At 47.3% G+C, this 27,262-nt stretch overlaps 1 protein-coding gene across 2 annotated transcripts; it reads left to right on the forward strand.

Annotated features, from left to right (window-relative positions):
- Positions 1 to 9,602: 9,602 nt before the first annotated feature.
- LOC116976415 (centriole, cilia and spindle associated protein) lies at positions 9,603 to 26,615 on the forward strand. 2 transcript variants are annotated; one of them, XM_033026291.1, is made up of 4 exons: positions 9,603 to 10,185; positions 10,252 to 10,438; positions 17,236 to 17,486; positions 25,632 to 26,615. In XM_033026291.1, the coding sequence occupies exons 1-4, from the start codon at positions 9,769 to 9,771 to the stop codon at positions 25,866 to 25,868; spliced, it is 1,092 nt and encodes a 363-aa protein (XP_032882182.1). In that variant the 5' UTR covers positions 9,603 to 9,768; the 3' UTR covers positions 25,869 to 26,615. The 2 variants fall into 2 exon arrangements, with proteins under 2 accessions (XP_032882182.1, XP_032882181.1); XM_033026290.1 differs by having other exon boundaries at positions 9,603 to 10,438.
- Positions 26,616 to 27,262: the final 647 nt, after the last annotated feature.

The raw sequence follows: 27,262 nt of genomic DNA on the forward strand, positions 1-27,262 counted from the left end.
GGGTCCTGGCCCCTATGCAAAAAAGGCTGCGGACCCCTGGACTAAACCAAACCCTCGATCCTGTCCCGCCATCCTTTTTTCAAAATTTAGCAACTCAAATGGTGGCGCGTCTTCATTGCCGGGAAATACGGTAACTCATTTCCCTCAAATATGTTAGATTTTCCTCAAATTTTTGTTAAATTAAAAACTAAACTATGGTAGCAATGCACAGTATTCATGTCGAAAGCTCGCACTTTTGCATCAATATAGGTATGTATACACTATATTTCCAACCACTAATATAGAATGAAAAAATATCTTGGCAGGTGTTCATTTATATTTTATTCACAATATTAGGATTTCAGAGAGAGGTTGAATGAAAGAAAAAATAGTTCAACAAAATTAGAGATCACAAGAAAGAAACTAGAGAAATATACATGTGTGTTATATATTTATATATATATATATATATATATATATATCACATATATACGCATCATATATATATAATGAACATATGTGTTTATATATATATAAGAAACGAGAGAAATATTTATGTGTGTTATATAATTATATACATCAATATCACATATATTTGTGCGTATTATATATACGTGTTTTTAATTAATAAATATAGGCAAATATATTGGCTTATGGCTTATGTTCCTTATATCTTATAGGCAAAAAAATATAATTGCCTTTATGGCTTATTTACATCATGAACATCATGAGTTGCTTTAAATCAGTGTTGTTTCTGATCCATGAGTAATTTTGAAATATATTAACTCTATCTTGCCACTAACACACAGAAACACACACATACCGTTCCCCCGCAACACTGATTAAACCAGAGCATAGAATGAATATGGTGCAGAGACCTTTCATTGCGCATTGTCGCCCATTTTATACGCAGGCCCCCTTTAAAACATTTATTTTTAAAAGAAGCACCTTCTTTATTATAAACAAAGATCATAATGGTCTATCATAGAAGGCTTAAATAGACCAAGATAAACTGCAACATTCAATGGACTGACGTGGATTAAACCAGGATACCAGCTCCTCTATAGAGGCGTAACGGGGATCGTGGTCTTATTCCTAAAATGGCGGACGTGACGTTCCGATGCGTTCTCCACGTCAGTCCATTGCTCCATCTTGCTCCTCGAGTATCTTTGGACCAGAGGCGCCCAGAGCTCCTTCCTTCCTTCCATCTCCCCTCCCCGCACGACTCGGGCTCCGGCTACTCGGGTCCTCAGGTCGCCCTCGCGAAGGGTGGAGGGGTTTTGGGGAATGGACGCGAAGCCGAGCGGCGGCTGTTCCCACCTGAGCTCCCGGCGCTGAGTGGAGACCTCGGCCGCGGCGACACACCGGCCCGTATGACGCGCACCGCTTCACGTGACCGGCAACATGGCCCCGCCCCCCTCACTGACAGGCAGCGCCAGTAGCCAATAGGACCGCGTCCCGCCTCCCCATACCCTCTGACGGGCAGCGGCCGCGGCCAATGGGAGCAGGTCCCGCCTCCCCGGCCCGACGTCACATAAACCAGGTCCCGCCCCCTCCCCCATGCTGGAGTGCAAAGATTATAGAGCGGACTTTTAGTTTTAGTTTTTATGACCAATTCATGTAAAAAAATGTGTGATATAGATGAATATGCACACACACACATATATATATATAGATTTCTCTAGTTTCTTTCTTCTGATTTCTTCTAATTTGTTTAAGAACCTTTTTCTTTCAATCTCTGTGTTTGTATATATATATATATATATATATATATCACAATATATATCCATATGTATATACATATATATGCACACACATATTTGTATGTATATACATATATATACACCCCCACACCTATATACTTATCTATATTACTAAAAGTAAGATCTTGACCGCTTTTGACTCACTTCTTGTATTGTATTGTATTGTATTCAAATTTATTGTCATTGTCTCAGTTAGAGACAACGAAATGAATTTCCCTTACAGGCAGTATCATAAAAATAAAAATAAATAAATAATAATAAATAATAAAACATTAAAAATAAAATAGAATTTTTAAAAAAGCACAAACACTGAAGGTCCACGACACAACATAACACAGTGGCACCAAGGTGAGGAAGGCACCATAGTCCAGCCAGCCTCCCCTCCGTTCTTCCCAGATGTTCACTCGTGGTCGAGGCCTTCCTAGCACCCGCAGTCGCCGCCCCGGGCGGCCCGATGTCCAGGCCCTCACGCCGGGCTGGTGGAACGCCGACGCCGATCCCCGACGGTGAACATCCTCCTCCTCAGCGGCCCGGACCTCTTGATCAGCCGCCTCCCACAGCCGGAGTCCGCAGCTCCCGAGTCCGCAGGCCGAGCCGGGCAGAGTCACAGGACCCCGCGCTGTCCATCAGCGCCGCCCGCGTTGGGAGCTCCGCAAACCGCAGCTCCATGATGTCGGTGCCGCAGCACTCCGGGCTCCAGACGGCGACCCCCGGTAAGGCATCGCCAGCCCCGCGATGTATCAGCGCTGTCCCGCCGCTGCTGGAGCTCTGGTCGATCCCAGCAGGAAAGGCCACGCCAATCCAGTAGGTAGGCCGCTGGGGGGGGGAGGGGGGGGCGAGGACGCGACTCGAATAATAGTCGCGTCTTCACCAGGAAGCGGCTGAAGGACGGTATCCCCCGCACCGTACCCTCTTCCCCCACATCAAAACACAAAAAAAACACAAAAAAACACACTTTTACATAACTAAATAAACAAAAAAACAAAAAGATACCGGTCGATGTGATTTCCGAGAGAACGCCGCCACTTACGGCCGTCATTTTTGGCCACCTCGCTCAGAGCCCCCCTCCGCCGAACTGGACCAGAGGATTTTTCCCGTCGATGAAAAATCAGAGAGATATTAATGGGTTTTTTTAAAGTCAAGTCAAGTCAAGTTTATTTGTCACATACACATACGAGATGTGCAGTGAAATTGTCTTTCTCTCTGCTGCCTCCACTGGTTGGAGGGGGGAGGGACTATAAAACCGGGAAGTGGTATGCCTCACTCAGTCTCTGCAAGATGGAGGAAGCAAGAGGATCACGTTTCTCTGAGCTCTGAATAACACTGAACACAAGTTTACTCAACTGTGAGTGCCCTTAATGTGGTTTAAAAATGAAAATAAAAAGGCACTGCAAATGGTTGTTTGGGGGTTTGAGTTGAAGTAAAAAGGCACTGCAAATGGTTGTTTGGGAGGATTTGGGTTGAAGTAAAAAGGCACTGCAAATGGTTGTTTGGGGGGTTTGGGTTGAAGTAAAATTATCTGTTATCTGAATGGTGGCTGATTAGGAAAAGGGGAGATGCAATGAGACCTGGGTGTCATGGTACACCAGTCATTGAAAGTAGGCATGCAGGTGTAGCAGGCAGTGAAGAAAGCGACTGGTATGTTAACATTCATAGCAAAAGGCTTTGAGTATAGGAGCAAAGAGGTCCTTCTGCAGTTCTGCAGGGCCCTAGTGAGACCACACCTGGAGTATTGTGTGCAGTTTTGGTCCCCTAATTTGAGGAAGGACATTCTTGCTGTTGAGGGAGTGCAGCTTAGGTTTACAAGGTTAATTCCTGGGATGGCGGGACTGTCAAATGCTGAGAGAATGGAGCGGCTGGGCTCGTACAGTCTGGAGTTTAGAAGGATGAGAAGGGATCTTATTGAAACATATAAGATTGTTAAGGGTTTGGACACGCTAGAGGCAGGAAACATGTTCCCGATGATGGGGGAGTCCAGAACCAGGGGCCACAGTTAAAGAATAAGGGGTAAGCCATTTAGACAGAGACGAGGAAACACTTTTTCTCACAGTCTGTGAGTCTGTGGAATTCTCTGCCTCAGAGGACGGTGGAGGCCGGTTCTCTGGATACTTTCAAGAGAGAGCTAGATGGGGCTCTTAAAGATAGCAGAGTCAGGGGATATGGGGAGAAGGCAGGAACGGGGTACTGATTGGGGATGATCAGCCATGATCACATTGAATGGCGGTGCTGGCTCGAAGGGCTGAATGGCCTACTCCTGCACCTATTGTCTATTGTCTATTGTCATCAACTGAAAACCAGTCTTCATAGAGTGCCCCAATTAAAACACAATTGGACAGCTATCCAGGAGACATTCATTCTTGCCACTGCCTTCACGAAGTAAACAGAACTACACCCAGAAATCAGTCTGAAGGCTCCCAACCAGAAATCTGAGTTACTTTGTGTCTTTTTTTGTAAACCAGCATCTGCAGTTCCTTGTTCAAAAGGGAACTGCAGATGCTGGAATATCGAAGGTACACAAAATTGCTGGGGAAACTCAGCGGGTGCAGCAGCATCTATGGAGCGAAGGAAATAGGCGACGTTTCGGGCCGAAACCCTTCTTCAGACTGATGGGGGGTGGGGAAAGAAAGAAGGAAAAGGGGAGGAGGAGGAGGAGGAGCCCGAGGGCGGGCGGATGGGAGGGTGGGAGGAGACAGCTAGAGGGTTAAGGAAGGGGAGGAGACAGCACGGGCTAGCCAAATTGGGAGAATTCAATGTTAATGCCATAAGGACGCAAGGTCCCCAGACGGAATATGAGGTGCTGTTCCTCCAATTTCCGCTGTTGCTCACTCTGGCAATGGAGGAGACCCAGGACAGAGAGGTCGGATTGGGAATGGGAGGGGGAGTTTAAGTGCTGAGCCACCGGGAGGTCAGGTAGGTTATTGCGGACTGAGCGGAGGTGTTCGGCGAAACGATCGCCCAACCTACGCTTGGTCTCACCGATGTAAATCAGCTGACATCTAGAGCAGCGGATGCAGTAGATGAGGTTGGAGGAGATACAGGTGAACCTTTGTCGCACCTGGAACGACTGCTTGGGACCTTGAATGGAGTCGAGGGGGGAGGTGAAGGGACAGGTGTTGCATTTCTTGCGGTTGCAACGGAAAGTGCCGGGGGTGGGGGTGGTGCGGGAGGGAAGGGAAGAATTGACGAGGGAGTTGCGGAAGGAGCGGTCTTTGCGGAAGGCAGACATGGGGGGAGATGGGAAGATGTGGCGAGTGGTGGGGTCACGTTGGAGGTGGCGGAAATGGCGGAGGATTATGTGTTGTATTTGCCGGCTGGTGGGGTGAAAGGTGAGGACCAGAGGGACTCTGCCCTTGTTGCGTGTGCGGGGATGGGGAGAGAGAGCAGTGTTACGGGGTATGGATGAGACCCTGGTGTGAGCCTCATCTATGGTGGCGGAGGGGAATCCCCGTTCCCTGAAGAACGAGGACATTTCCGATGCCCTGGTATGAAATGTCTCATCCTGGGAACAGATGCGGCGTAGGCGGAGGAATTGGGAGTAGGGGATGGAGTCTTTACAGGGGGCAGGGTGGGAAGACGTGTAGTCCAGATAGCCATGTGAGTCATGTGAGTCAGTGGGTTTGTAATGTAGATGCAGTTCCTTGATTTACATACCAAATCTTCACTGGTTTCAGGGCTTTTACAAACTTTGGCATCTTTGCAATGGGTGCATTATGGGGAAAGAAAACAGGTCACAGAGTAATAATGAACCATTTAGCAGTAAATAGCACAAATATATCTAATTTGTAGACAGCGCTGAATGTTAAGTGAATTCATATAACAGGTCGCTCCAATTTGTGAGCAACACTCCCGCCGTGTGGTGATCCTCTGCACTGCAGACCCGTCCAGTTTGTGGACAACACTCCCACCGTGTGGTGATCGGCCACACTGCAGGCCCGTCTGATATGTGAAAAAAGTACCGAGTTGACTTGGCAGCAACAATAATTCCTGGCAATACCCTCATAAATCTTGTCCACACCTTTTCCAAGGGTCTCCAAACATTGGAGACAGAGATAGAATCAGCACTTTATGGAATTTTATACATCCTTACTCCAATCCACACCAAACAAATTGTTCCAAGTCAGACAAAAATGCTGGAGAAACTTGTGTTTAAGAAGGAATTGCAGATGCTGGAAAATCGAAGGTACACAAAAATGCTGGAGAAACTTAGCGGGTGAGGCAGCATCTATGGAGCAAAGGAAATAGGCAACGTTTTGGGTCAAAACCCTTCTTCAGACTGATGTGAGGGTGGGGGGGGGGGGGGGGGACGGGAGGAAGAAATGTAGAGGTGGAGCTAGAGGGCTGAGGGAGAGCTGAGAAGGGGAGAAGAAAGTAAGGACTACCTGAAATTAGAGAAGTCAATGTTCAAACAAAGAAATTGGGAGACGTGCATTTAAATTCAAAGCTCCTTCTGACTGGAACACTCTGCCTAGTACCATAAGAACTATTAGCTCATTTCGTCTATTTAAAAATACACTTTTACCCTTCCTTATAAAACCATGTACCTGTTTCTAGTATTAGAGTCTTCGAGCTCCTTTATCTAGCTTGCTCTGTGTGTGATCATTTGACATAACTATTGTATATGCATGGCCATTACACTTATGTATTATTGTATTGCATAGTGTAACAAGGTCTTATATTGAATTATGTCACGTCATGAAATAATATATCATGTAATAATGTTGATAGTATGTATTAACGTACGATGTATGATAGGTGGTATATGGTATTATGCATCAACATTATGCTGTAACACATAACTATTATTATTATTGGATATGTACAGCCAATTAACAATTGTTATAAACTATAACAAGTGGGGATGGAGGGGTTTTGGGATTGGTGTGTGGGTAGGTGGGTCAATGAGAGCCTCTATGTATGTTATGTCTTGTGCTGTATGTTCTATGTTGGACCCCCTCGAAAACGAGATGACTGTCCATCTCAAGGGGTTATCCATGAATAAACTTGTTTCAAACTTGTTTCAAACCGCTGGGGTGCAAACTGCCCAAGCGGAATATGAGGTGCTGCTCCTTCAATTTACGGTGGGCCTCACTCTGGCCATGGAGGAGGCCCAGGACAGATAGGTCAGATTTGGAATTGGAGGGGGACTTTAAGTGCTGAGCCATCGGGAGATCAGGTCGGTTATTGCGAACCGAGCGGAGGTGTTCGGTGAAGCGATCGCCAAGCCTACGCTTGGTCTCACCGATGTAGAGCAGCTGACATCTAGAGCAGCAGATGCAATAGATGAGGTTGAAGGAGGTACATGTGAACCTCTGCCTCACCTGGAAAGACTGCTTGGGTTCTTGAATGGAGTCAAGGGGGGAGGTAAAGCGACAAGTGTAGCATCTCTTGTGGTTGCAAGGGAAAGTGCCAGGAGAGAGGTTAGTTTGGGTGGGAACGGACAAATTGACCAGGGAGTTACGGAGGGAGCGGTCTTTGTGGAAAGCAGACAGGGGGGGTGAGATGGGAAGATATGGCGAGTGGTGGGGTCACGTTGGAGGTGGCGAAAATGACGGAGGAATATTTGTTGGGGTGGAAGGTGAGAACTAGGGGGACTCTGCCCTTGTTACGAGTGGGGGAATGGGGAGAGAGAGCAGTGTTATGGGGTATGGAAGAGACCCTGGTGAGAGCCTCATCTATGGTAGAAGAGGGGAACCCCCGTTCCCTGAAGAATGAGGACATCTCCGATGCCCTGGTGTGGAACGCAGATGCGGCGTAGACGGTGGAATTAGGAGTAGGGGATGGAGTAGAGGATGGAGTCCTTACAGGAAGCAGGGTGGGAAGAAGTGTAGTCCAGATAGCCATGGGAGTCAGTGGGTTTATAGTGGATGTCGGTCAGAAGTCTATCACCTGTGATGGAGATAGTGAGGTCAAGAAATTGGAGGGAAATGTCGGAAATGGTCCAGGTGTATTTGGGTGCCGGATGGAAGTTAGTGGTGAAGTGAATGAAGTCAGTCAGTTCTGCATGGGTGCAGGAGGTAACACCAATGCAATCGTCGATGTAGCGGAGGTAGAGGTCGGGGATGGGGCCACGGTACGTCTCGAACAAGGATTGTTTGACGTACCCTACAAAGAGGCAGGCGTAGCTGGGGCCCATGCGCGTGCCCATAGCTACACCTTGTATTTGGAGGAAATGGGAGGAGTCAAACGAAACGTTGTTAAGGGTAAGGACCAGCTCCGCCAGGTGAAGGAGAATATCTGTAGACGGGGATTGGTTGGTTCTCCGGTCGAGGAAGAAATGGAGGACTTTGAGACCCTCCTGGTGGGGGATGGAGGTGTAGAGTGACTGGAGGTCCATGGTGAAGATGAGGGAATGGGGGCCTGGAAAACGGAAGTACTGGAGTAGACGAAGCATATGAGGTGTCTTGGACATAGGTTGGGAGGGATTTAACCAGAGGGGATTGGATGGAGTCGAGGTATGTGGAAATAAGTTCGGTAGGACACAAACAGGCAGAGACAAAGGGTCTACCAGGACAGTCAGGTTTGTGGATTTTGGGGAGAAGGTAAAATCGGGCCGTGCGGGGCTGGGGAACGATAAGGTTGGAGACTTGGGAGGGCAGGGAGCCGGAGCTGATGGAGTCAGTTATGGTGCTAGAGATAATGGCCTGGTGCTCGTCTGTGGGGTCAAGGATAAGTAGGAGGAGGTGTCTGAGAGTTGGCGCGTGGCCTCAGCCTTGTAGATATCAGCACGCCAGACTACCACGGCACCTCCCTTGTCGGCAGGTTTGATCACCCAGTCTGGATTGTTGCAGAGTGAGTGGAGGGCTGTACGTTCAGGGGGGGAGAGGTTAGAGTGAGACAGGGGAGTGGAGAAGTTGAGGCGGTTGATGTCCCACCGGCAGTTTAAAATAAAAAGGTTTAAAGCCGGTAGATGGCCATGAGGGGGATCCAAGAGGAAGGGGTCCGTTGGAGACGGAAGAAGGGGTCATCACTGGGGGGCGAGGACTCCTTCCCATGGGGCGGAGGCGACGGAAGAAGTGCTCGACATCGTGGCGGGCGCGGAACTCATTGAGGTGGGAACAGAGGGGGACAAAGGTGAGGCTTCTGCTGAGGACAGACCGTTCGGTATCAGAGAGGGGGAGGTCAGGGGGGATGGTGAACGCACGTCAAGGATGGGGGTTGGGGCCAGAGGAAGGCAGGTGAATGGACTGAGGTCGAGGCGATGTCTGGTGGTGGGTGGTCAGGGAGGAGGGGGTATGAGGACGATAGTGTGGGTGGGGAAGAGCTGGGGTCACATGGTCGAAGGGGGAAGGGGAAGACCCAGTGGAACAGCCACTGAGGTTCCCTGCGTTAGGGGGACGAGCACTAGGACCCAGCAGTGATGTAGGAGCCTGCAGCCGGGAGATGGCCACGAGGGGGAGTCCGGGGACTTCGACATCACGGGCTCTGAGTGGGGGCGGGGCTGTGACGATTAGGGGCGGGGCTGTGAGTGAGTGACGTGTGGGGGCGGAGCTGTGACTGGTGGGGGCGGGGTTGTAAGTGAGTGACGTGTGGAGGCGGGGCTGTGAGTGGGGGCGGAGCTGTGACTGGTGGGGGCGGGGTTGTAAGTGAGTGACGTGTGGGGGTGGGGCTGTGAGCGGGGGCAGGGCCGTGACGGATGGGGGCGGGGCTGTATGTGGGGCGGGGCTGTGGCGGGTAGGGGCGGGGCTGTGAGTGAGTGGCGAGTGGGGCGGGGCTATGATGGGTAGGGGCGGGGCTGTGAGTGGGGGCGGGGCATTGACGGGTAGGGGCGGGGCTGTGATTGACTGACGGGTGGGGCGGGGCTGTGAGTGAGGGCTGTGAGTGAGTGACGGGTGGGGCGGGGCTGTGAGTGGGGGCGGGGCTGTGAGAGTGAGTGACAGGGATAAACAAGGGCTGGGAGTGACGGTTTAATGGCGGCCTCATCTTGTGGGAGTCAAGTCTCTTGTGGTCGCCGGCTGTGAATGTCGACAGTGCGGCCCGGGGGCTTGGTGTTAATGGCGATGCGTTGAGCCGCTGGTGCGGTGGCGCCATGAGCAGGATGAAGACGGAGTACATGAGGAGGTTTACGGGGCCGCGTTGGGACACGTACGGCAGCTGTTACCGCGACCTGGTGCAGTACCGCGGCGTGAGGCGGCTGCTGGAGCAGGCCCACTGGCCCTGGGTGTGGACAGGCTGGGACAGCGGCTCCGACAGCGACTCCGGCTCCTCCACCCCCCCACCGGACCAACGCTGCCCTGCGACCCGCCTGCTGGCGCCCGGAGCCCAGCCCGAGACCGGGGACAGGCCCGGGGCCCAGGCGGGGGTCAGGCTCGGGGCCCAGGCGGGGTACAGGCCCGGGGCCCAGCCTGAGACCGGGGACAGGCCCGGGGCCCAGACGGGGGTCAGGCCTGGGGCCCAGGCGGGGTACAGGCCCGGGGCCCAGCCTGAGACCGGGGCCCAGGCGGGGGTCAGGCACGGGGTCCAGCCTGAGACCGGGGCCCAGGCGGGGGTCAGGCCCGGGGCCCAGGCGGAGGTCAGGCCCGGGGCCCAGGCGGGGTACAGGCCCGGGGCCCAGCCTGAGACCGGGGCCCAGGCGGGGGTCAGGCCCGGGGCCCAGGTGGGGGCCAGGCTCGGGGCTCAGGCGGGGGTCAGGCCCGGGGTCCAGGTGGGGAACAGGCCCGGGGCCGCGCGTTACCCGGCCGCAAGATTTAATGTCTCAGGTAAATTTCAAAAGTGGCGCCGAACGCTGCTGGATTGTCAGCGATTGTCTGGCTGTTTTTTGTTACTCATGTTAATGCTTTTACATTTGTTTATAGTCATGTTTACATTTGTTCTGGGCGATGCGGAGTTCCTTCCGCAGGGCTGGGTGCTGTGGCCGCTACTCTTCACTATGTATATTATTGATTTAGATGAGGGAATTGAAGGCTCTGTGGCCAAGTTTGCAAATGAAACGAAGATAGATGGTGGGGCAAGTAGTGTAGAGAAAGCAATGAATCTGCAGAAGAATTTAGATAGGTTGGGAGAGTGGGCAGACTAGTGGCAGTTGGATTATAGCGTAGTGTGGGGTCATGCATTTTGTTAATAGGGATAAAGGCGTTGACTATTTTCTCAATGGGGAGAGAATTCAGAAGTTGGAGGTGCAAAGGGACTTGGGAGTGCTGGTGCAAGACTCCCAAAAAGTAATTTGCCCGTTGAATCGGTAGTGAGGAAGGCGAATGCAATGCTAGCATTTATTTCTCGAGGGCTAGAATACAAAAAGTGGGATGTAATGCTGCGGCTTTATGAGGCGCTGGTCACACTGCATTTGGAATATTGTGAGCCATTTTGGGCCTCCTATCTGAGGAAGGATGTGCTGGGGCTGGAGAGGGTCCAGAGGAGGTTTACAAGAATGATTGCAGGAATTAGTAATTTAACATATGATGAGCGTTTGATGGCACTGGGCCTGTACTCGCTGGGGGATCTCATTAAAACTTACCAAATAGTGAAAGGCCTGGATGATGTGGAGAGGATGCTTTCGCTACTGGGAGTCTAGGATCAGAGGTCATACTTAGAATTAAAGGATGTTCCTTTATGAAGGAGATGAGGAATTTCTTTAGTCAGAGGGTGATGAATCTGTGGAATTCATTGCCACAGAAGGTTATGGAGGCTGTGAATGGATATTTTTAAGGCAGAGATAGATTCTTGATTGGTAAAGTTGTCAGGGTTATGGGGAAAAGGCTGGAGAATGGGGTTCAGAGGGAAAGATGATTGGTGGAGCAGGCTTGATGGGCAGAATGGTGTAATTCTGCTCCTATCATCATGGGATCAATTTGTAGGCCCCCCTCGGTCATGACTGACCATGCGTGATGCATCCTAGTTGTTGGCTGCTTGGCTAGCTTTGTTGGCTCCAAACCTTGGCTAGTGCAGCGTCGCTTGTGGCTGAAGAGACCAATGCGGGAGTGACAGTCACATTTGTGTGTAGTCTGTGGTCTGTTGAAGTTGCTGCGCTCTTTCAGCTTGCCCGCTTGTCTGCCGCTGCGTTCAGCAGTTTCTCTTCCCCCGTTTTGGGATGTTGGATCAGGATACCTCTCCACCTTGTGCGATCAGCTGCAAGGCTCTCCCAGGACTCCACATCGATGTCGAGCGCTTCATATCTCTCTTGCAGACATCTTTGTGACGTAGCTGGGGGCGGCCGATGGTTCACCTCCCAGATGTCAGCTCTCCATAGAGGATGTCTTTTCGAATACGGCCATCCTCCATGCGGTGGACATAGCCCAGCCACCTCAGTCTGTGCTGCCTGAGTAGAGTGTAGATACTGGGCAGGCCAGCACGAGACAGGATCTCGGCGTTGGACACTCTGTCCTGCCAGGATATGCCCAGGATACGGTGGATGCTTCTCCAGTGGAAGGTGTTGAGTTCCCTCTCCTGCCTGGCATATGTAGTCTATTCTCACTGCCGTACAGCAGCGTGCTGATGACACAGGCATTGTAGACTGCTATCTTTGTCTTCACGGTCAGCTTTGGGTTGGTCCACACTAGAGTTGTGAGGCGAGCGACAGTTGTAGCTGCCTTCCCGATCCTCTTATCAATCTCTGTGTCCAAGGAAAGGTTGTCGGTGATGGTGGAGCCGAGGTACGTGAACTGATGGACGGCATCGAGTTCGTAGTCGTCGATGGTGATGACAGGCGGTGCCTCTGTATCCTGCCCCAAGACGTTCGGCTTCTTCAGGCTGATGGTCAGCCCGAAGTCCTTGCATGCCTGATAGAAGCGGTCCATCAGTGACTGTAGTTCCTGCTAGGTGTGGGACACAACTGCAGCGTCGCCACCAAACAACATGTCTCTGATGAAAGCTTCACGTACTTTTGTCTTTATTCTGAGGCGGGTGAGGTTGAAGAGCCAGCCATCTGATCTAGGACGCAGGTATATCCCCTCTGTTGCGGTGCCGAAGGCATGTTTCAGGAGCAGAGCAAAGAAAATCCCAAAGAGTGTGGGAGCGAGGTTGCAGCCTTGTTTGACGCCACTGCGGATGTCGAAGGGCTCAGATAAGCTGCCATTGAACTGCACTGTCCCCTTCATGTTGATGTGGAAGGATTCTATCATGCTCTGCAGTTTTGGTGTGCAGCCGATCTTGGGCAGAGCCTTAAATAGGCCATCTCTGCTGACGAGGTTGAACGCCTTGGTGAGGTCAATGAAAGCAACGTACAGGGGCATCTGCTGTTCTCTACACTTCTCCTGGAGCTGGCGAAGGCAGAAGACCATGTCTACTGTTGACCTTCCAGCTTGGAAACCGCACTGTGACTCTGGGTAGACGCGTTCTGTCAGCTTCTGCAAGCGGATCATGATGAGCCGAGTAAAGACCTTGCCGACGATGTTGAGGGGGCAGATGCCTCTAGTTGTTGCAGTCGCTTCTCTCGCCTTGTTCTTGTAGAGGGTAATGATTGTGGCATCCCTCATGTTCTGCGGTACAGCTCCTTCTTGCCACCACTGGCAGAGGACTCCATACAAAGGAAGCAGTAAGGTAGTCTTGCAATGCTTGATCAGGTCAGAGGGAATCGTGTCGTTGCCTGGGGCCCTGCCTGAGGCCAGGCTGTCAATGGCCTTGCTGAGCTCTACTGTCGGCTCTGTGTCTAACACATCCATGGTCGGAAGGCATCAAGGGCTGAGGGGAATCAGAGTTCTCTCTCGAGTAGAGGTCGGAGTAGTGTTCCACCCATCTCTCCATCTGCTGCCATTCGTCTGTGATTACTTCCCCAGTGGAGGATTTGAGGGGGCTGTCTTGCTCTGGACTGGTCCTCGTGCCTTCTTAATGCCATCGTACATTCCCCTGATGTTCCCTGTTATGGCAGCAGTCTGGATGGCCTCACTAAGCTGTGTCCAGTAGTCATTGGCGCAATGCCTCGCAGTCTGCAGGTTCTTCTTGTTAGCTGACCGCTTGTACTCGGCTAGGGCGGCGCATTTGGCTTCGATGACGGGAGTCATCTCGGTCGACTTGTCCTCAAACCAGTCGTGTGGTCTTCGAGGTCTTCTTCCCAAAGCTAGCCAAGGCTGTGCGATGCATGGTGTCCCGCAGAATTTCCCACTTCTCTGTTGCAGAGTCTCCAGGTCACGAGGTGCCAAGTTCTCTCTCAAAAGCCTCTGCAAACTGTTGCACGAGGTCTGGACGGGGCATCTTGCTGACATCGATGCGGGGGTCCCCCTGTCTCTTAGTACGGTAAAACCTCTTTGGCTGCAGCCTGACCTTGTAACACACCAAGGAGTGGTCTGTGTCACAGTCCGCACTGCGGTAGGAGCGTGTGTGGAGAACGTTCTTGATGGCGGCACGTCTGACTAGGATCAGATCCAGTTGATGCCAATGCTTTGAGCGTGGGTGTCTCCAGGAAACCTTGTGCTGGGGCGTTGTCTGGAAGTACGAGTTGGCGATGCACCGGTCATGATAAGTGCACAGCTCAAGCAATCTCTGTCCGTTCTCATTCATTTTGCCCACACCAAACTGCCGAAGGCAGGAAGACCACGATTCGTGGTCTGCGCCCACTCTGGCGTTGAAGTTGCCCAGGAGAACAAGTTCTTGCTTGCTGGGGATGCTGCTGATGATGGATGCGAAGTTCTCATAGAACTCGTCCTTTGTGTCTGATGTGGAGGACAGTTAGAGTTTGTTTCCTTTATTGTCATTCAAAACAATAGTTTGAACGAAATTGCGTACCTTGCAGTCATGACAGAAATAAAAGCAACAGAACACACAATGAACACAGTTTAACACAAACATCTATCACAATAAATTTCCATGCACCTCCTCACTGTGATGGAAAGCAAAAAGTCTTAAAGTCTTATCTCTTCCTTGTTCTCCCGCAGCTTGAGGCTTTCGATGTTGGGCCCCCGGCCAGGTGATGGTAAGTCCCGCGGCCGATTCCAAGCTCCGCGAATGGGCCGATTCAAACTCCGCGACCCGGGGCGGACGAAGCTGCCACCCTCCAGTCCAGTGGACAAAGCTGTTGCGGGAGCTCCCGAGAATCGGTCACCAACCTGGGACCTGCGAGCACCCGATGTTACCGTCCACAGGGCCCGCGGCCGAAGCCTCCGAAGTTGGGTTGCAGCCACAGCGCCACCACAGCCTCCGAAGTCAGCCAGCTCCATGATGGTGAGTCCACAGGCTCTGCCACCGGAGCCTCAAGGTCGATCCAGTTAGAGGCCGCCAGCTCCACGATATTAGGCTTCAGCAGAGACGGAGATACGACAAGGAAAAGGTCGCGTTCCCGTTGAAGGAAGAGGTTAAAAAAAGTTTCCCCCACCCCCCACCCATACACAACTAAAAATAAACTAAAACGTACATCTAACAAGACAAAAGAAAACAAAAAAAAGGAAAAGACAGACAGACTGTAGGCGAGCCGCAGCTGCTTGGCAGCGCCGCCACTTCCGGAGCATACACGCTGACAAGAGTGACTGGGCCTGTGGTGGTGTTGAGGCGGAGCCTGGTTCCACCGTGTTCAGCAGGCTTGTCCTTACTGCGAAGCCTACTCCGTGCTCTCTGAGCTTGTCAGTCCTTCCCCTGCCAGTAAAATGTGTACTTCTCCTTCAGTGTGCCCAAGTCTGCCAGCCTTGTTTCCTGAAGGGTGACTATGTCTATGTTTAGTCTCTTGAGCTCGTCATTTATGACAGCTGTTTTCCTACAATCGCTGATGTTCTGTAGGTTTTCAGAGAGGCCGGTCATCATTATCCGGACATTGACCACTGTTTTATTAGTAACTCAGCGGCTCAGGCAGCGTTTCTGGAAAGAAGGAATGGGTGACATTTCAGGTCGAGACACTTCTTCCGACTGATATCAGGGGAGTGGGCGGGACAGATAGAATGTAGTCGGAGACAGTAAGACTGGTGGGAGAACTGGGAAGGGGGAGGGGATGGAGAGAGGGGGGAAAGCAAGGGCTCCGTCTCTACAGAAAGAGGAAAAGGGTGAAGATGGGAAAATGCAACAAGTGGTAGGATGATGGAAATGTTGGATGCGGAGGCTGGTGGGGTGAAAGGTGAGAACCAGGGGAACTCTTATCCTTGTTCTGTTTTGGGGGGAGGGGGAGTGAGAGCAGAACTGGGACACAAGAGACATGGGTGAGCGCTCCATCCATAACAGCCGACGGGAAACTACAATTATTAACGACAGAGGACATCTTGGATATCCTAGAATGGAAAGCTTTATCGCGGGAGCAAATACGGTGGAGATGGTGACATTGAGAATGTTTGGAATCCTTGCAAGAGGGAGGTTGTAAATCAGTGGGATTGTAGTAGGCAACAGTCCCTAGTCTGTCTATTTTGCTGAAGACAGACAGATTGAGAGGGGCGGTGTGTCAGATAGTCCAAGTGAATTTGTGGGTTGGGTGGAGGTTAATTATAAAATTGATTAAATGAACGGGTTCTGCACAATTGTACGAGGCAGCCTTGTTGTAGTAGTCAATCTACTTGAGAAAGACTAGGGAATGATGGCAGCATACTAGCTGGGGCCCATGTGTATGTCCTTGGCTATACCTTTAACTTTAACTCAAGGAGATAGTGGAGAGCCCCAAGGCCTTCTTGGTGAAGAAGGATCCTGATCCAAAACATCATGTTCAGTCTAGTCTAGTTTAGAGATATGGTGTGAAAACAAGCCCTTCGGCCCATTGAGCCCACACCAACCAACAATCCCCACACACTACACTACTCCACACACTGGGACAGTTTTACATTTATACCAAGCCAATTAATCTACAAACCTGTACATCTTTGGAGTGAGGGAGGAAACCGAAGATCTTGGAGAAAACCCACACAGTTCATGAGGAGAACATACGAACTCTGTACAGAGAAGCACCCATAGTCAGGATTGAACCGTGTCTCTGGCGCTGTAAGGCAGTAGCTTGACTGCTATGCCACCGTGCTGCCCATCATATTTGATAATGAGGGTATCGCAAAAAGAGACTTTCTCCATCAGGCACATTTGTTGAAATTATACAGTTTTAATTCAAATGAACATAATTTCAGATTTGATCCTGTAAAAAAAAAAAGTTTTAAGTAAAAATAGGAATATTTAAAAAAATAGTCCTTCAACAGTCCTTGAAGATAAAGATCAATATATCACTTAATAGCAAGGCAAATAATGAAGTTGGGCACAAATATATTGGGAGAAGTTAAGAAAATTATTTGCAAACAAACTTTAGAAAGATCTGAATGGAGTTGTTGGGAGTTTGCTGAATACATTGGTATCTCAGATGGATTGAACAAGAGATCACATCTCACAAGGGGTCAATCCTCTTCTATTACTGACGGTGTAAGCATGGAACTGAAGGTGTTAATTTCAGACACCTATCCATAATCACCTATCATCTGTTCATTCCCTCTACTGAAGCTGTCTGATCTGCTCAGTTCCTCCAGCCCTTTGTGTTTTGTTGAAGCTTCTAGAATCTAGTTCCTTGTGTCTACAATGTGTATTTATATAATACGTTTAACATGTAAAACAGTTTGTTCTTAAAACGCTATTGACTGATGGATCATTCATTTATTCCTTGCTTATCTTCAACCAGCCAAGGAAATAATTGTTCAGGGGATTCAAAGGGATAAAAGCCACGACCAGGCCAAGGGTGACTTGTGCGGCTATCGTCGTGTGAAAAGTGCAAGTCTGGAAAAATCTCTCAAAACGTCTCGAGCGTCACCAGCAGCTGTTGTCATAAAGGAAACCAAGGCTCCATTTGCAATGTATGGCTGGGCGGAGAAGGAAGTGGAAGTGGGCTGTAAAAAAACGTACAATGTTGGCGCTTCTGCTTTGCCAGGACAAGTGAGTATTTGGAGAATCGGACTTTTTCCTCACTTCCTGCCTGTTCTGAATAAGAGTGTTCATTTCTGGAGGGCCAAAATTTGAAAAGTAAATGTTAGCATGCTCTTGAAAATAATTTTGGTTATTTTACACATGAAGTACTGTTCATACTTCTGAGGAAATATTATACAATAGAATTGATCAGATAACTTTTGTGTGAGGAACTTATGTTAAGTTGCAAGAGAAGGACTTGGAGCTGAGGTTTTCAGAAATACATGGCCCCACAAAGAAATAAAGAACACACACACACATAGGAGAACAGATGGCTTATCATAACATGGAGATGTTGATGTAAATAGGCATAGGTTTGTTTGCTTTGAAGCAGCTTTAACGCTGTCAGAAGTTGTATTTGGTTTAATTTGGTGTTTAGAGCATAGGTTATTGATCGGTTTCTTCTCAGGACATGAGCATCATGTGTCCTTTCTTTATGGCACATCTTTGAGCTCGGGTGTGCAATAAAGAGGATTTATGGTTGTCTATATTGGGTCGTGGGCACCAAGGCTAGATAATAGTCTGATCTGGTTTGTGCTGTTTAAATGTATTTATGTTGAGATAAGAGATAAGGCATAGGTAATGGTTGTGTGACCTTTGTATAAGGGTGGTTTCTTATGTTTATAGAAAACTGAGAAAGTAACTGTTTTGATAATCTTCCATTTGCTGTGTGGAATGCTATTAGTGTGGAGGCCTTTTATTTCTTTCGTCCAGAGATAGAAGGGGGAGGTTGTAATTCAGAATGAAACTAGACCCGAGCTTGGGAAGAAGCGATTATAATTTATCAAATGTGACAATTAGTGGCCTTTGTGTGATTGGGGATTGTAGAAATATCTTAAGTCCTTACCACTTTGTAAGAATGGGGCAAAACTCATATTTAATCCATAAGTAACTATTTTAACTATGAAGTAGGGGAATTATTTGTGAATTGTATTGTGTTTAAATTAGGATTGTAAGTATTAGAAATTTTAGAAATAACTTTCTTTTCCAAAGGTGAAAAATGTTTTGTGTGGATGTATTGTGTGATTGCTGTATGATGTGTATTTTATATTCTGAGAGGTGGTCTCTGAGAATTAGTTTTATATTTCTGTGGTTTTACTTCATTGAAATAAAATGATTTTGAGCAAAAAGGTTAAAGAATACCACAGAGGGGAAAAAGGGTTGTAAAAGGGGCCAGAAAAGGAACAATCATGTGATTATGCGTGTTGTCAATCACTGGAAAGGATTTAGTTGATTGGCTCATGCAAATAAGCTAAATATATGGTAAACCATAATGATTGGTTAATAGTTTGCCACTCCTTCTGTATCATAATTGTCTAATGCTTATATAATGTGTTACGTTTGTACCAAAGTAGTAGTTCTTTCGACCTGCCCCAGAGTTTCTAGCTCTGTCTTGGAAGGTTTAAAGAATTATCCAGCATTGTCAGAATAAAGAATTGATTTTAGCAGCAATGGTTTGAATCAGGTTTTCTTGAATTGGACTGACAAAATAACTTAGTTTAACACTTCTGGGTGTAATTTTATGAATTGAATAGTTTGATTATACAAATCATATTTAAAATTATGTTCTCCAGTGATGCTAAAACTGTTTATCAATCAAATGATAAGGTCTGGGGCTCTGTCTCATAAAGAAGGCCAAGCATTTGTGTGTTAAAGATTTTTATTTCAATGCTAGAATGTAAGGTGGTTGAATGAATGATACTTTGGTGTCATCATCGTAGATAGGTATGTGCCACTGGGATGTTATAGCCAATACTGAAACCTGTCTAACGGAGTGAGGGTACTCTGCAAGGGTGTGGATACTATAGGCAAGATAGAGGTGGTGGTGTTGCTTTCTTAAGGATAGTATCACAGTAGTAGTCCAAGATGACATTACTGAAGGATCATCCAGCGAGGCTATATGGGTGGAGCTAAGAAATAGAAAGGGATGATCACATTGTTGGGGTGTACCATAGAGCCCCAAATAATCAAAGGGAATAATCAAAGAGCCCCAAATAATCTGGGTGGTCCAGGAGTTGTTGGTGATATTGACTCCTGGGAATTTGAAGTTTTCGACCATCTCTACTTATGTATCTGTACACTGTAACTGGCTCGATTGTAATCATGTATTGTCTTTCTGCTGACTGGATAGCAAGCAACAAAAGCTTTTCACTGTACCTCGGTACAATAAACTAAACTTAAACTGAGGAAAAGCTGAGGGATCTGGGATAAAAGAGGGTAAATGGGACAGGCTTAGGTGGGGCATCTTGGTCAGCATGGACGTTGGGCCAAAAATCCTGTTAAGGGGCTGTCCCACTTGGGCGACCTAATCCGCGAGTTAAGAGTGTCTTCAAGCTCGAGGGCACTTGCCTGGAAAGCCTCGAGCTGGATCGACCGTCCGCGTTGACAGCGGGTGCTGGATCGACCGACCGCGCGCACAAACACACAAACACACACACACACATCGCAAAGGCGGTGGCCAGGGAAAGCGGGAGAGCTGTCGGAAATCCACACCCGCGATGAAGAGGAAGGTAAAACGGCTGCACAGTAATGGTAAGTCCTTTAGAGAGCGCGGAGGGGGTGGGGGGGAGGAGTGGAGACACTTTTAAGAAGTATAATAAAGTTTAGCTGGCAGTTTACCTACCAATCGGTTTTCCCTGGTCCTGGAAACTCGAATGAGCCAATTAAAATGCCTGTAATTAAATTGCGACCCCACTCCACTGCACTACGAGTTCAAAAGAATCATGCCGACCAAATTTTACTCGCAGAAATATTTTCAACATGCTGATATTTTTTACGCGGCCTAGCTGAGGCCACGAGCATTCGGGAACTTCCTTCGAGCATGAAGGACAGTTCCAGCGACCTCATAGGACCACGTGTCGACCATGCTGCTGTTAAACTGAGTTATTTTGTCAATCTAAAGTCAAGAAAACTTGAATCAAACTCTTGTAGCTGTTGAAATCGATTCTTTATTTCATTTATTACTGAGACAATTCTTTGAACCTTCCAACACAGAGCTAGAAGCTCCGGGGCAGCTCCAAAGTATTTGTGTTTTTGATACAAACTCATTGCTTTATATAGGTATTTAGATACATTTCAGATACAGAGGGTATGACAACTGGTAACCAATCATCTGAGTCCTTCTGGTGATTTACAACATCAGTCACATGATCTCCCCTTTCCTGGCCTCTTTTTACAATCTTTGTTTTCCTGTGGTATAACTTTGTTTTAGAATTATTTTATTTCAACACAGCAAAACCCCAGTAGGCTCAATTATCAAAGACCATTCCTCAAAATATAAGATACATATGTAATACAATGATCACACAAGTCATACACACTTTCCATACCAAGAAGAAAGATGTTTCTATAAATCTAAACAAAGTCTAATGTTTACAGTCCTACTAAGACAATACATTTCATAAATTGTTTCACTACAATTTTACACAGTTTGAAATACTATTACCTAGGGGTAATTATTAAGAGGGAGTTAGATGTGGCCCTTGTGGCTAAAGGGATCAGGGGGTACAGGATACTGAGTTGGTTGATCAGCCATGATCATATTGAATGGCGGTGCAGGCTCGAATGGCCTACTCCTGCACCTATTTTCTATGTCTTTAAAACATTAATTATATAAGTTTGCTGAATTACAGTTTCTAAGTTCAAAACCCACACATATCTCCCAACCAAGCATACATGGGTCGTAAATCTGTCAACTTAATTAATGTTTGGTGCCAGGATACAACTTACTTCTAATTTGTAGCCCCTTTCCTGCTATCTGGAAGCTGGATTTCTAATCTCATGTACAAGGCAGAACACAAGGTTCTTACAAGGTACAATGTACAAGGTACAACTCAGACCATTACATCAGAATTACATCTGCTTCTTCGACTTTCTATAAACAACTCCATCAATCTAATTATTTTCCTCTCCAAGAAACTACTCCCCTTCACATGCATCCTATTCCTTATCACAATCTCATTATAATTTAAAATAGCCAAGGCTAACCAGAGTCTTATTATCTCTCAGCCTTGAATTCTGTCTCAAACTCAGCATAACCGGCCATAACTCTTCACCTTTGTGTCACATTCAGAGCTCAAAAATGTGCCATAGAGAAAGAGCAGATTACCTCTGGCCTAAGAAGAGGCCCCTATTCAGCTATCCATTCTTCAACACAAAGTCATATCAAATACAATTTCCTCCAGTGTTATAATTGCCTCAAAGCAATAAACTAACAGGTTCAGATTAAGGTTTCTATGTTTTGATTCATCGTTCCCTGTGTATGTTTTTCGTTGTACTTTATTTAGTTAGGGGATATATGTTTCTGAAAACTTTAAGCTTTTCTTTTTCAAATTATCTAGCTTATATAAAGGTCATTATCCGAGCGGTTCTATTTATATATTTCCTCACTGCGAGATTGAAGGTCGGACACTCTTCTAAACTCACAGATTAGGTCGCCCAAGTGGGACAGGCCCTTTACTGTATAATTCAATGAACATAGAAATAGGTTTCATTTTAGGTTTATTATTATCACCTGTAATGAGGCACTGTGAAAACTTTTGTTTTACATGCTATCCAAACAGATATGCCCTATATCGATACAATGTTCAAACTCGATGGATAGAGCAAAGGAGAATATAGCCCTCAGCATTGTAGCGCATCAGTTCCTGAGACCAGGTCCAATGTTCAATGGTGTAGAGGTGAACAGAAACATATAAAATAGGTGCAGGGGCCATTCGGCCCTTCAAGCCAGCACTGCCATTCATTGTGATCATGGCTGATCGTCCCCAATCAATAACCCGTGCCTGCCTTCTCCCCATATCCCTTGATTCCACTAGCCCCTACAGTACCCTAGTTTATGGAAGGACTGTTCAGATGCCTGATAAGAGGGGAATAAGCTGTTTCTGAGTCTCTTGATGCATGCTTTCAAGCTTCTGTACCATCTGATAAATGGGAGGAGGCATGACCAGAGTGGGACAAATCTTTGATTATGGCGGTTGCTCTTCCGAGGCATGAAGTGTATAGTGTCAATGGTGGGGAGTCTGGTCTGTGTGATGGACTGAGCAACATTTACAACTCTCTAAAATTTCTTGTGGTCTTGGCCAGAGCTGTTCCCACACCAAGCTGTGATGTAACCCAACAGTGTACTTCCTACGAAGCATCTCTAGAAGTTGGTTAGTCACTGGAGACGTGCTATATTTCATAGCCATAGAGTGATACAGTGTGGAAGCGGGCCCTTTGGCACAACTTGCCCACACCGGCCAACATATCCTAGCTACACTATTCCCACCTGCCTGAGCTTGGTCCATCCATATCCCTCCAAACCTATCCTATAAATGTACCTGTCTAACTGTTTCTTAAATGTTGGGATAGTCCCAGCCTCAACTACCTCTCTGGCAGCTTGTTCCATACACCCACCACACTTCGTGTGAAAAGGTTACCCTTAAGATTCCTATTAAATCTTTTCCCCTTCACCTTGAACCTGTCCTCTGGTCCTCGATTCCCCAACTCTGGGCAAGAGATTCTGTGCATCCACCCGATCTATTTCTTTCATGGTTTTATCCACTAGAAGATCGCTCCTCATCCTCCTGCGCTTCATGGTATAGAGACCCAGCCTACTCAACCTCTTCCTGTAGCTCACACCCTCTAGTCCTGGCAACATCCTCGTAAATCTTCTCTGAACCCTTTCAATCTTGACAATATCTTTCCTATAACATGGTGCCCAGAACTGAACACAATACTCTAAATGCCATCTCACCAACGTCTTATACAACTGCAACATAACCTCCCACCTTCTATACTCAATACTCTGACTGATGAAGGATAAAGTGCCAAAAGCCTTTTTGACCACCTTATCTACTTGCGACTCCACCTTCTAGGAACCATGCACCTGCACTCCCAGATCCCTCTGCTCTACAACACTTGGCCTACCATTTACTGTGTAGGTCGGATGTCCCAAAATGTAACACCTCACATTTCTCTGATTAAAATTCCATTAACGATTCCTCCGCCCACCTGTCCAATCGATCAAGATCCTGCTGCTAGCTTTTGACCAATGCCTCAATTTCCCTCGTCAGCCAAGCTTCCTTGCGTTTGCCTGCTTTACCCTTCACTCTAACAGGGATGCATATATCCTGAGCTTTTGTCAGCATACTTTTAAAATCATCCCACTTGGCTGATGTTCCTTTCCCCTCAAATAACCTGCTCAAGTCAACTTGAGCGAGACCTCTCATACCCTCAAAGTTGGCGTTACCCCAGTTGAGCATTTTAACACTTGGGCCCTCTCTGTCCCTATCCATAAATATCTAAACCTAATTGAACTGTGCTCACGCGTCCCTAAAAGGCTCTTCCGCAAACACTTCATTAACCTGCCCTTCCCAATTTCCCAATTCTAGATCCAGTGTTGCCCTCTCACGTGTGGGGGCCTCTACATACTCTCCTGAATATTTTTGAGGAATTGCACCCTTCACATTATGATTTTCCCAGTCAATATTTGCCCAAAGCATTTGAGCCCAACTCATCTGCTTTGCCCATCAGGCCCCTTGAATTAAAATACGTGCAGTTTAATTCAACCTTGCTCTCCACTTTTCACCTGCCTATTGGGGTGGGAGATTGCAACCTTCACGTGGTTGCCTTCAACAAATGCAATCAACCTGGCGTGCACAATCAAATAAGATCAAATAGAACAAGTTGTCCCACAACTTTAGGCTGTGCACGTCGTACACAAAAAGACCTGCCTATTCTGTCCACTAACCTTTCCCTCACCTCCTTCCATACCAACTTCTAGCCTCACGTGCCTCTTCCCCATATGAGATTTCCCCCCCCCCCCCCCCCCCCCCCCCAGTTTGAACCCACCCGTGTAGCATTAGTAAACCTACCCGCTAGGATGTGGTACCGCTCCAGTTACGGTGCAACCCATCCCTTTTGTACAGGTCACCCCTGCCCCAGAAGCGATCCTAATGGTCCAGATATCTAAATCCCTGCCCCCTGCATCAACTCCTCAGTCACACATTCAATTCCCCTGTCTTCCTGTTCTTACCTTCACAAGCACGGAGTATTGGAAGCAAGCCAGAGATAACTATCCTAAAGGTCCTGCTTTTCAGCCTTTTACTTAATTTCCTTAATCTCGCCGATGTATAAGTCCGACAATGGATACAGTAGCCCGGGCATTCCATCTCTCGCTCTCTATCCCTCCCCCACCCAAGTCTCACTAGCTTCTCGTTTTCCCCTACACACAGCTAACAATGGCATGTTTCCTTTATTATCATTAATTTTTTGCATATCTTTCATTCTTTATCATTCAAGTGTAAAGAGCGATGCATGTATCTCGGGTACGGGGCAAAGAACCACCCACTAATTTTTGTTCTTTATCTCTCCACATCACTGTCTATCTCTCTTTTTCCTTATCCCTAACCCGTCAGAAGGGTCTTGACCCGAAATATCACCCATTCCTTCTCTCCAGTGATGCTGCCGGTCCCACTGAGATACTCCAGCTTTTTGTGTCTATCTTTGGTCTAAACCAGCATCTGCAGTTCCGTCCTGCACAGGAATTAATGGGATGTGCGACCAAAAGCTTAGTTACAGGGAGGTTTTGAAGAAAAAAAGAAATGGGAAAGTTTAAGAGAACTTCAAAAAGGCTGAAGGCATGGCTGAGCAGTGATGTGATTTTAAATTTGAGGATAAGCAAGAGGTTGGAATTGGAGTTGTGCAAATATCTTAGCACATGGTAGTGCTGGGGGGGAAAATAGAGGTGGGGAAGAGTGGCCCATGGATTGACTTGAAGGTCTGCCAAGGCCTACCAGATCTCGAGGTTGCTAACCATTTTAACTCTCCTTGCCATTACCATATTGACCTTTCTGCCCCAGGCCTCTTCCATTGCCAGGTAACCTCTATTGTACTCTACCCCTCCATTCTTTCCCCTCAAGTCTCGTCATAGTCATGGGTGGCTCCAGCACTGTGAGCAAAAAGTCAGACATGGGCCGTGCTGAGGAATGCGGTCTTGTGATTGTGAAAGGATTTGTTGTGGTAAATGTAGTAAAGATCAGATTTTCTGTTAGGATGTTGCTTAAGCTAACCATGTGTAGTCAGAAGGAAATAGAGATACCCTTTACATGGAACAACTTCTCTTTCTCTCAGATTTATGAATCCGCAGTCCGGGCGCAGGATAGACATCAAGTGCAAAGAGCGATGCGTGTATCTCGGGTACGGGGCACAGAACCACCCACTAATTGTGCAGCCGACCACCACTCTAAGACTTTCCAAAATCGCAAAACTACTTCTGAACACTCGCCAATTGGAGCATTGCCATCTGCTGGAGACGACGATCCCTGGCTCTCGGAGTATATGAGATGTTTTTCAACACAGTCCCTCTGAGTCCCAGCAACATTCCGCAAATGGAGCTTAGGGGAAATTATTTTGTTTAATTATTGGGGCCCATGTTGATCTTAATCACTGTTTCAGTGCAGGGCTTGATTGCAGTCTGTATTACTGGAGGTAATTTATATGTAAAACTCACAATCAGCAATGTATTATTGACTTGCAGGTACGACCTTGGTGACTTTGGTCTTCTGTCAACCACTGACACGACTTGATGTTTATTTTTTACAAAAAACATTTTTTGTGATGTGTGAAATAGAATCCACCTTTCTAACATCAAGTCCTGTAGGTAGAGTTCAACTACAGTTGAATTTTACAAAACTCAACTTTATTTTGCACAGTGTAATATCTTTTGTATCGCATTGACACTTTCAAATCACACTGCACCTGCGAATATCAATGAATCCTTTTCTCTAATGGGGTTAGGTTTTATCATGTTCTTGGGTGCTTGTCCTTTGTAATATTTGTAGAGTATCGCCATTACCAGATCACAGCTTGATGAGTCTCATGGTGCACACATTAGCAACTCCAATTCTGACCGTGACCACACTTTGTAAAGTGTTTGTGGATAACCTTGTGTTGTCAGGTGCATGATTTAAATGTGAAATTTGTGCCCGATTTAGACCTAGCTATTTTAACTTTTTCCCTGTACATGTGGAGTGCAATAGAAAATTACTATTTTCTTTTGTTACCTTGGAATTTTGATACAATACAATTTATTTTGAACAAAATCAGTGTTTGGAATTATGGGCTTTTTCGTGATAGGGAAATGTTCTTGAGGGCATCAGGAAACATTCTGATGACATGAAATTCAGTTCACCAAATAACAGCAGCGTGAAATTATTAAAGCAATTGATATCAATTCATTAAAATTCAAGGTGTTGAACAGTTTCTCATCAGCTCCATCCAGGTCAAAGTCATACAGCATGGAAATAGTTTTCAAGGGAGATTTAGCACTTAGGACTAAAGGAATCAAGGGATATGGGGGAAAAAGCAGGAACGGGGTACTGAATTTAGATGATCAGCCATGATCATATTGAATGGCAATGCTGGCTCGAAGGTCCGAATGGCCTACACCTGCACCTATTTTTTAATGTTTCTATCAGGCCCTTCAGCCCAACGCCAACCAAAATGGCCCATCTACACTAGTCCCGCCTACCTGTGTTTGACCCATATCCCTCCAAATTCCCACTGGACACCTGTCCAAGTGTCTATTAAATGATGTTATAGTCCCTGCCTCAACTACCTTCTCTGGCAGACACAATGCTGGCGAAACTCAGCGGGTGAGGCAGCATCTTTCGAGAGAAGGAATTGGCAACGTTTTGGGTCGAGTCCCTTCTTCAGACTGATGTCAGGGGAGGGGATAGGACAAATAAAGAATGTAGGCAGAG

This window comes from Amblyraja radiata, chromosome 8, assembly GCF_010909765.2.
Source record: "Amblyraja radiata isolate CabotCenter1 chromosome 8, sAmbRad1.1.pri, whole genome shotgun sequence".
NCBI classification, from domain to species: domain Eukaryota; kingdom Metazoa; phylum Chordata; class Chondrichthyes; order Rajiformes; family Rajidae; genus Amblyraja; species Amblyraja radiata.

Excerpts from the sequence above, each read along its gene's own strand:
- LOC116976415 (XM_033026290.1), top strand. The coding sequence starts at position 9,769 with ATGAGCAGGATGAAGACGGAGTACATGAGGAGGTTTACGGGGCCGCGT. Across the intron at positions 10,439-17,235 it reads CGCAAGATTTAATGTCTCAG|CCAAGGAAATAATTGTTCAG; the intron begins GTAAATTTCAAA and ends ATCTTCAACCAG. Across the intron at positions 17,487-25,631 it reads CTTCTGCTTTGCCAGGACAA|ATTTATGAATCCGCAGTCCG; the intron begins GTGAGTATTTGG and ends TCTTTCTCTCAG.